This window comes from Sinocyclocheilus rhinocerous, unplaced genomic scaffold, assembly GCF_001515625.1.
Source record: "Sinocyclocheilus rhinocerous isolate Xijiao unplaced genomic scaffold, SAMN03320098_v1.1 scaffold4431, whole genome shotgun sequence".
Taxonomy (NCBI): Eukaryota; Metazoa; Chordata; class Actinopteri; order Cypriniformes; family Cyprinidae; genus Sinocyclocheilus; species Sinocyclocheilus rhinocerous.
Window position 1 is genome coordinate 268,254 of NW_015647021.1, and position 10,737 is coordinate 278,990.

At 35.8% G+C, this 10,737-nt stretch overlaps 1 protein-coding gene across 1 annotated transcript in view; it reads right to left on the reverse strand.

Annotated features, from left to right (window-relative positions):
- LOC107708295 (protogenin A-like) overlaps positions 1 to 10,152 on the reverse strand; it is a gene marked incomplete at its 5' end in the record, with an annotated part of 15,121 nt that extends 4,969 nt beyond the window's left edge. Inside the window, 5 exons of the mRNA XM_016512483.1 lie at positions 73 to 243; positions 1,206 to 1,333; positions 1,426 to 1,612; positions 2,405 to 2,500; positions 9,964 to 10,152. Coding sequence (XP_016367969.1) covers positions 73 to 243; positions 1,206 to 1,333; positions 1,426 to 1,612; positions 2,405 to 2,500; positions 9,964 to 10,152 — 771 coding nt within the window. The remainder of the gene's footprint in view (positions 1 to 72; positions 244 to 1,205; positions 1,334 to 1,425; positions 1,613 to 2,404; positions 2,501 to 9,963) is intronic.
- Between the last annotated feature and the right edge of the window lie 585 nt (positions 10,153 to 10,737).

The following is a 10,737-nucleotide window of genomic DNA, read 5'->3' on the forward strand; positions in this document are numbered from 1 at the left end:
TCACTCACACACTCACACACTCACACACACACTCACACACTCACTCACTCACTCACTCACACACAAACTCACCTTCTCTCTGCAGGATCTGCCACTCTCCGGCGGCCCAGGCTCTGCGTGATGCGTACAGGATGGTGTAACGAGTCACGGCGATGTTGAGCTCGTCAGGCGGTTTCCATGACACCAGCGCCGTCTCTCCCTCAATCAGAGTGACTTTCACTCCTGCAGGAGCTCGAGTGGGAGCTGATCGGAGAACAGACAGACAAACAGACACCTGTCAATCAAAACCACTCAATGCCTTCACAATGCAGACAGAAGCCTCTTCTGTTCTCTTTTCTGCATTCAAAATGCTTCTTTAATACTCTAGCTTGCTCTTATAACTTATTTTTAATCATTTTAAGTCATTCTGGATAAACTATTTCAAACACAACACAAATGTGACGTGGCTGTGTCTTGTGTGTTTTGAGTGATCACATCACAATATTGTATTTTGTTACATTGTCAGATACTGTCATTCTTATTTTATAATATATGTATGTGTGTATATGTATATTTACGAGTGCTGTCAAACGATTAATCGCATCCAAAATAAAGTTTTTGTTTACATAATATATGTGTGTGTACTGTGTATATTTATTATGTATATATAAAAACATACACATGCATGTATATATTTCAGAGAAATGTTATGTTTATATATTAAGTATATTTATATATATATAATATAATTTATATGAATATAAATATACAAAGTATATACATATTATGTAAACAAAAACGTTTATTTTGGATTTTTTTTAAAATATGCAATTAATCACAATTAATCGTTGGACAGCACTAATACACACACACACACATATATATATGTATAAAAATTATATATATATATAGAGTTCATGTGCAAAAACAGATAACTGTTTTTAACAATTTTCAAAAATCATGTTTTTTCATTGTGCATTCCAATTAATCTCAATCAAACTGCAGTTGGGTTATTTTGATTAAGTAAAAATAACTAAAAAAATACAGCTAACTAACACAATAAAACACAATAAAAACATGATAACATAATAAAAAACTTAAGATGTAAAAAAAAACTGAGTTATCTGTTTTTGCAAATAAACTGCATATACTCTGCATATATATAAATATATAAAGTATATAAAATAAAATATATATAAAGTATTATATAAAGTAAATATATTGACCTTCAGGTAGTGTGGTCTGATAAACCACAGGACTCCAGGGGCTGGACAGCTGATCCACATGAAGACGAACTGCAAACTCATAATTGGTGTTTGGGTCCAAATCAGTGACCATCAGACTCTGGGCCGCACTGCAGGAACACACACACATATTAGAGGACGAACATCACAATCTGTGTGTGTGTGTGTGTGTGTGTGTCAGTCTGGGGTCAGATACACTCACGTCTGCAGGTACAGCACCAGCGAGGCGTTCTGCAGTCCCACCGGGTTACAGCGCACCGTGTAGTTGACCGTCTGTCCGCCGGTGAAAGCGGGTCGGGCCCAATGCAGGAACACCGAGGAGGAGGAGTTACTGCGGGAGTAAACGTGATGAGGCGGCGGAGGGGGCGGGACCAGACGATCACGGACCGCTGCAAACAATCACACATAAAAATGTGTTTTAATTACATATTCACTTCAAGATTTTTTAGCCTACAAACTTTAAAAAAAAATTATTCTGAATCCTAACCCTATATGCTCACCAAGTCTGCATTTACTGGATTTAAAAAAAATACAGTAAAAACAGTAATATTGAGAAAAACTTTTACAAGTTCAAATAACTGTTTTCTATGTGAATATATGTTAAACTGTAATTTATTCCTGTGATCAAAGCTGTATTTTCAGCATCATTACTCCAGTCTTCAGTGTCACATGATCTTCAGAAATCATTCTAATATGCTAATTTGCTGCTCAAGAAACATTTCTGATTTTTATCAATGTCACAAACAGTTGTTCTGCTTCATATTTTTGTGGAAACCGTGACACATTTTATTTTTCAGGATTCTTTGATGAATAGAAAGTTTTAAAAACAGCATTTATAATAGAAACCTTTTGTAACATTACAAAAAACTTTTTGTATATTTTTTTTTCTCAATGTAATGCATCCATTTATATAATTATTTGTATATATTTTTTCATGCAGTAAAAATATAAAATATACATATTATTTGTATTAGCTCTTTTATTTTTTGTATCTTTATATCTTGCATTTATTTGTGTTTAAATGTGCATGCATTTTACAATGCATTGTATGTAAAACCTTACTACCATGCCAATAAAGTTATTTGAAACTTGAACCTATATAATTTTTTTGAACAACGTTTGTAACTTAAGCCAATAATATACTATAGAAGTGTGTGTTTGTGTGTCGCAGCTGAACTCACAAACACATCCCGGTGTGCTGATGGTCTGGTCTGCCTGGTATCCTTCACCCATGAGACTATAGGCCAAGAGCTTGACATGGTACTTCTTTCTTGGATCTATAATAAAGAAATACAAGAAGAAGGGAAAAAATCAAGTTTAAAATCTGTTTCTGCTACATTTAGAATGGGTTAATTGGGTGTTCACACATACAGCAAAAAATCAACAGAAATTAGCTTTTTTTTTACAATGCATGAGAAGCCGTGTCAGAAATTGATCCATGCACTGATGCATTGTTAATCGTTCAGCTGGTTCATGAAATGATGCATGATGTGTGCTGCTACTGATACACATCTTTAGTAGCAAAAGTACATATTTGTGACCCTGGACCACAAAACCAGTCATAAGGGTCAATTTTTGGAAATTGAGATTTATACATCATCTGAAAGCTGAATAAATATTGATGTATGGTTGTCAAATTAGTAAGGCATCTTATTTCTCCCTGCAATGTATGTAATCTGTGATCAGATCTTCAAAAGCTTTAGTCAGATTATGTGTGAATGGGGCATAAGAGAACATGTGTGTGTGTGTGTAACAGCTGATGCATGTGTGTGTGTGTGTAGCACGTGTGTCTAATCATTAGCAGATGCCCTGAGCTGGAGGTGCTGGTCAGTGAGTTTGCGGTCGATCCTCCTGCTGCTCAACACAAAAGACGAGTGTCCATCCCCCGTTCAGTTCATCCAGCCGTCATCCATCTGCTTCAGCCCCTCACTGACTGACCACTGACCAGCGGACCACAGAGGTTAAATCAGAGACCCAAAGGCCATGGGAAACACACACAGAGAGGTCAGTCACGTGACCAAAACCACGACCTCAACGATCATAAAGAGACCTCGGACTGACAGAAAAATTGATAACTGATCAGAAACTGATCATCTGGGCTCATCACATATTCAAATCAAATTCACAGGAAAGCGTTATTTAAAATTGCACTCTAAAAGTTGCTGTCCAAGTAATGGTTTTGCATTAACTAAAATACAAAAATTATTGTATAGATATTCCACTCACAAATAGACATTTTAGTCAAGGAAATAGTATTTAATATACTGTACAGCATAATGCGATTTATTTATTTTTTTTACTTTTTCAGGGCTGGAAATTATTATTTTTTTTAACTCCCCAATATTTCCAGCTTTTCCATGACCTCTGTCAGGTAAACCACTAACACAACACATAATCTTAAACATCCTGATAAACATGCTAAAATGCACATTTTAAAATCTAAAAAAAAATTTGTGTGAAAATGTGTGAAAATGTGAGTTGCTGCAGTTTCCATGCTGTCCTGTAGTATTGACTTTGGCCACATGGTGGCGCTACACAACACAGAGATTCAATACTGACATCACTGAATGTGTTCTGAGCTTCAGATCAAGACACAAGAGTTAAAATGTACATTAACACTAATATAGTACATAAATACATATCTAAAGTGTATATTTGTGAATCTGTTGTTTTCAGAATTTTTTTTTGTTTTTTTACTTTTGGGCTATTAATATTAACAGTCCTGTGGTGTGAAAAATCAATTATCAATCATTTAATTTGGATTAGATTTTATTTTTATTTTCAGTTTCCACTTTAATTTTTAGTTTTAGTAAAGTTTTGTGTTATGTATCATTTTTATTAGTTTATTTTTCAATATGCCTATATAGTTTTATTAATTTTATTTATTTGTTTTAGTTCATTTAGTTTTAGATATTTTAGTACTTCAAGTTTAACTAAACAAAAATGAGAAATGTTTCCTTGGCGACTAGTGGAAAGGAAATAGTTTGTTTATATTTAATTATAATTTAATAATATTTCAGCTAACATACATTTTATTTCAAGTAACAAACATGTTTTTAGTTTACTTCAGTATAATAACTTTTCTTTAGTATAATAGCTTTTATAGTTTTTTTTATACATTTCTATTTTTTTTACTTCAGTTTTACTTCAACGTTTCATTTCAGTTAGTTGCCAAGACAACATTTCTAATTTTAATTAGAAATGTTCAGAAAGTTTTTCATCTAGTATTTATTTTTTATTTTCATCTAATATTTATATTTTTATTTTATTTTTGCCGTTTTATTTTTTAAGTACCGAAAATGTTTTTCAATAGAACAACACTGCCATGAGTTAATCTGAGGTCAAGCAAATTGAATGCGTAATAATCAAACAAGTGAAGTTGACTGCCTAATTACTGTTAGAGAGAAAACAATGAGCGCGCTGATAAACTATGATCAGCTCGAGGGCTAAAGGCCTAGATATGGATCTCAGACAGATGAAGCATTAGATTAGCACTGATATTGGCAGATCGTGTTCTTTAAAGCCTGGTGAATCAGACCACTATCAGTCAGATGACATCACAGCCACTGAGATCTGGATCTATAGAGCAGGGGTTGAGGGGGCGGGGCCAAACCCAGCAGTCCTGTCCTGATTGGACGGTTCGGTAAATAGTGTGTGGCATTGAGATCCACAGCTCTGAAGAGGCTCCGTGGAGCCGGTCAGGGGTCAAGGTTCACACACAGATAAAACTCCTTAGGAATCTGGAGTCAGAGGTCAGGCACACAAGTCAGGCCTCTTTCTCCAGGCCATCAGCATTCAGAGAGTGATAAAGAAAGTATTTGGACGGGGAATGACACACAAAACTCACTTTAAATCACATGGAGAGTAAGACATGCGTGAGTCCACAAACAATAGCTAGGGAAAAAAATAAGAAATTTTAAATAATATATATAATATATAAAATATATAATATGCACTGCAGTCATTAAATATTTGCATGCCAATATTTAAAGTTCTTTTGAATTCATCCTATATCATTACATGTTATGTTATGGTGCCTTGGAAGTCTGTCTGAAACCAGGAGTTATCAAAACGCTACCGGTTAAGTCACTGACATTCAGTTTGAGACACAGCCAATGCAAAAGAGCACGTACTCAACAGAAACACCTCGAACCCTAAACCCCAAAACCAGCCTGAACAACAGCCTTCCTCCGGTACAATAGCCTGGAGATATGAACCACACACTGAGAGAGGGGGACATCTGACCTCTGACCTCTGACATGGAATCTGGGCAAGTCAAATCCTGTCGAGAGGGTCGGGACATGCAGGACAAAACATACTAGAAAACCAGCAAAAGCTTAGAAATATGCAAGGTGTCTTACCTCACTATAATGAAACGGAAATTTTGATATATTTCAAACTGATATTATAGAATGTAAAACAGAATATATTAAAGGGGTCATATGATGCTGCTAAAAAGAACATTATTTGGTGTATTTGGTGTAATGAAATGTGTTTATGCGGTTTAAAGTTCAAAAAACACATTATTTTCCACATACTGTACATTATTGTTTCTCCTCTATGCCCCGCCTTTTTGAAACGCGTCGATTTTTACAAAACTAATCGGTCTGAAAAGCGAGGTGTGCTCTGATTGGCCAGCTATCCAATGCGTTGTGAATGGCCGAATACCTCAAGCGTGAGACAGAAATGTTACGCCCCTCACGAATATCTCTTTGGATTTGAGACTTTAGTCTTTGCAACTTTACAGATCTTCTTTATGCACCAAGAGCTTGTAACACTTCAAAGAGAAAGGAAAAATTGAAATCGCATCATATGACCCCTTTAATATGATATGATTTTGCTTAGGCCACACCCCCTGCAATACCTCTGTTTCCCACCAGGGGGACACAGCGGGAAGCACTGTGTTTGAGGTTTGATCACATCACTAAAACACTAACTATGAGCAATAGTATTAGTGATAAACAACAGCAAGAACTGTTAAAGAACAGCTATAGTTCTGAAGTGTATTGTTTCTGAGTGTCTTCAGAGTCCATAAAGTATGAAGACATCATGAAATATATACAAATATCTATAGAATATCTACAATATCTACAAAAAACTACAAATATAAACTACATTTTTAGTAACTGGCAAAAGCTTAGAAATATTTGGATCCTACCTCGATAAAAAAAAAAGATAATTATATATATATATATATATATATATACTGTATATCCACAACAATAAACCAGACTTTTAGCATTTCTGGCAAAAGCGTGCATAAGGGTCCTGAGAAATCAGCAAAAGCTTAGAAGTATGGAAGATATCTTACCTCACTCTAATGACATATATATTGGAAATATATACAAATATCTAACATACAAAATCTACAAAAAAATAAAAAAAATTTTATCATTACTGGCAAAAGGGGACATAAGGCCCCCCAAAAATCAGCAAAAGCTTAGAAATGTGCAAAAAATATATGGGCAAAAATATATGCAAATATTTCTCATGGAAGATATTTGCAAATATGTATAATTTCTAGCAAAATGGAACATGAGTGACAGCAATCTGCAAACCCCTAGAAATATGCACAATATCTTACCTCACTATAATGAAAAAATATTAGAAATATAAAAAAAATATTTACAAAAATAAACTAGATTTTTACCATTTCTGAAGAAACATGCAAAACTCACCATGATGTTCAAGTACTGATTGCACTGCATCATTTTAGGTATTTTTCTCTTCTTTTTCTTCTTCTTTTTTAATACATTTTAAATCTTTTTTTTTTATGTAGAGCACTTTGAATTACCATTATGTATAAAATAATGTGCTATATATATATATATTCTGGGGCGTCACTATGGGGTTGCTAAGGTGTTCTTAGTGCTTTTAATCGAGTTGCTATGCAGTTGCTAGGGTGTTGACTTAGTAAACACCACTACTAACAAATCTCCACCAATTGGAAAGCTTCACACACTCAAATAACTCATCAGCTGAGGAAAATCAATGCAGAAAATGCCCAGCCGAGCTAATGAATGAGCCTGCTTTAATTAAAGAGTGAGCATTAGAGGCCGTAACCCTCAGACCCTCACACTAAATATCACGAATGACGCACGCCGGAGGGAAAAACAAGAAAGAAACATCATGTACAACACACTCAATGGCATCTGTAACATGACATCCATTACCACAGAAACTAATTTAGCTTCACAGTTTACAGTGGAAGGACATAGGGTTCAAAAACAGAATCATGAGTCATGTGAAAGTTACCAGCTTTACTTGCTTTAATGGTCGTCATTGTAAGAGAGATAGTGTGTGTGTGTGTGTGTGTGTGTGTGTTTGGGGGCTTTGTATGAGGGGCTTTGATGTGAACCTCGTCCCACATTCTGTCCCCCTAAGGTCATAAAACACACCGTAAAGCTCCCAACAACAGCTCCTCTTTCTCTCTGCTCCTCTTTTCACCTCCCCTGGACTGATAAAGTGTAACTCTCCTGAGAGGCGTCCACAACTCTAATGAATAGAGTTTAGCTCTTTCACATCTCTCTGAATACAGCACCAATACAAACTAAAGTACATCCACAGTAACTGCACATTTCAACTCATTTCTGTTTGTAAAAACAAACAACAGTCTGTCTGGCTTAATTCTAGTACCATAGCAAGGAAAATTCACTATTATATCTTAATCTACACTACAAAAAAAAGTTTTTTGTTTTTTTCTGTCAGTATTTTTGTCTTGTTTTACAGTACAATTACCTAAACATTCTAAAATCAAAATTATTTTACTTGAGATTCAAAATGACACAAGATATTAAGTCTTGTTTTCTAAAAAAAAGCATCAAAATGAAGTGAGTTTGTGCTTAAAACAAGATAAAATATCTTTCAATGCCCCCATTTTTTCTTGTTTTAAGCATAAACTCAGTTAACTTTGCTCATATTTTTAGAAAACAAACTTAAAATCTTACATCATTTTGCATTTCAAGTAAGCACATCTTGATTTAAGAATGGTTAGGTGTTTGTAATGGAAAACAGACATACATAGTAAGATTTTTTTTGCTGTCTATTTTTGATTTAATGAAGTTCTGCTATGTTTCATTTAATTGTCAACTTTGTCTCAGATGTTTCTCCTAAAAACAGACCCAAATGAGTCAATAGTTGTCATCCAGTAAGAGTACAGAGCTATAAAATGTGAAGCAGCTCAGATCATCTGATGAGAAATGAGTTCATAATGCAATCGCTGACTTTTGATTGCACACTGGTGTCTTAGCAAATCTGAGATCTTTATTAAAACACTAAAGGAGACACGTGTGAGATTACTGTTTGTGTTTTCTGAAATTCTTCAGCAAAAGTCTCTATTTGTTCCCATCTAACCTCAGTGCTGTCTAGGTGAAGCAATCGAGATATTTGGTCACCTTAATTTAACTAAATTCCAATCAGCAGATGACAATGATCTCATGTAATACTTGTGCAAATATTGTGTCCAGTGCATTCTATCAGCTGCCGACCAGCTGGCTGACCTCTCTATGGCCACAGATGGCCACTGGTCAAGCAAAGCATTGTGGGACAGCATTCATGACCACCACTGAACAACAGGCCCAGATGAGAGTGACCTTTAGGGGCACGAAAGGCGAGCACACCACAAACCTGCAACGCCCTCCTCCAGAGACTCATTAGAAGACCAGCACTGCCCAGCACTGAGGCAGCGGGCTGGCAGGGTCAGAGGTCACAGGGGGAGGGTCACTGGGAGTTTAGGGAGGAGAGCCACAAATCTACATATCTGAACAACACTTGAATGCTTTTGTTCTTGGCAAACCACTGGCCTGTTCATTTAGAGACTCAGGATGAAGCAATGAACAGAATTAAGAAAGAATAATCAATAAACAACATGAGAACATGCATCAGGCAGAGTGTGGCATCACATCTTGCTGTTTTCAGCATGAATCTCGCACTTTTAAGACAAAAGTGTGACAAACTACAACAAGTTAAACTGATATCAAGATGCCAGTGTTGTGCAAAATTCAGAACTGAAGAACCGGCTCTCTTTGAATTCATGAGCGGGAAATTTGAACTGATTTAACACCGACACACACGGAAGTTGAATTAAATTGACAAGAAAAGGAAATTACTGAATTGCAATTTAAATCAATTCAACACAGGTGATGCATTCTGGGAAATTAAGTGTTTTTCCACCCTCATTCATTTGCCTCAATAAACTCCTAATTTGATGCTTATTAATAGTAAGTTAGTTGGTTTAGGTTTTGGGTAGGATTAGGGATGTAGAATATGTTCATGCAGAATATGTGCTTTATGAGTACTAATAAACAGCCAATATATTAATAATAGGCATGCTAATATACAACAAGTTAATAGTGAGAACTGGTCCCTATATTAAGGTGTTACCAAACATTCACATTTTTAAACTTTTTTCAAATCTTTCAAGGAAGCCTGAATTAAAATTTTACAAATTTCTTTGAATTTCAGTTAATTAGAATTCTACTTTTATACTATATTGCATCCTCAATTCAAATGAAATTCAAATTCAGGAATTCTGAAAAGTGCACAATTCTGCTCCATTCAGTGTTAAACACTGGACTGAAAGTTGCATGTACAGTGTTTAGAGAAGCTAACGTCCCTCTCTAACCAATCAAGACTCCCAAACTGCCACTATAACAAACCAAGAGAGTTCAAAAAGAGGCTCTATTTTGGCACGTCTGCACACAGCTGCTGAATATGAATTTTTAAAGTCACTAGCACTCACCCAGGCCTCCAATGGTGTGCTGGCGGTGGTGAGGGGGAATCTGGGTCGGCGGTCCTACTGGTTCACTCTCTTCATGGTAGGAAAGTTTGTAGCCCTGCAGTCCAGTGGCGCTGCCCGCTGGGAGATGCCAACGCAAAACCACAGTTGTGCAGTTCAGAGACTCCAGCTGCAGCTCTGGTGCCAGGGGCACTGTGGGAGAAAATACACAGCCAATCAGAAATGCATCTTCGCATTATCAGCCAATCACAGATCTCATGCATGAACAAGTAAAGTTATGTTAAGAGGATGCATGTTGAGTTGAGAAAGTCATTAAAACTGCTTTCTCTTTTCAGACTACAAAACGCTGTGATTTCAGACTGCACGGTTTAAATCCGATAGGAAGAACAAAACATCACAAATTTCAAAGCACAGACCCCAGCAGCCCTGTAACCTCAGGAGAACAAATCTTCAAGATTTATCGGCCACAACTGCTGCTAAGAATCTCCCAAGATCTTGGGTTTGATTCCCAGGAAAAGTATGAACTGATAAAATGCATATTTTGAATGCAATGTAAGTCACTTTGAATAAAAGCATCTGCCAAATGCACAAATGTTTTATGCATTAAATGCATACTAACAATGCATGGATACTAAAAGAAAAAAAATGATGTAGAATTTACTTTGAAACCAGTTTTACTCAGAAATTGCTAGCATAGTTCACACAATTAAAAAGAAAAGGCAATTACCACAATGAATTAAACAAGAATTTTTAAGACTAAAATGGCATTTTCTTTAA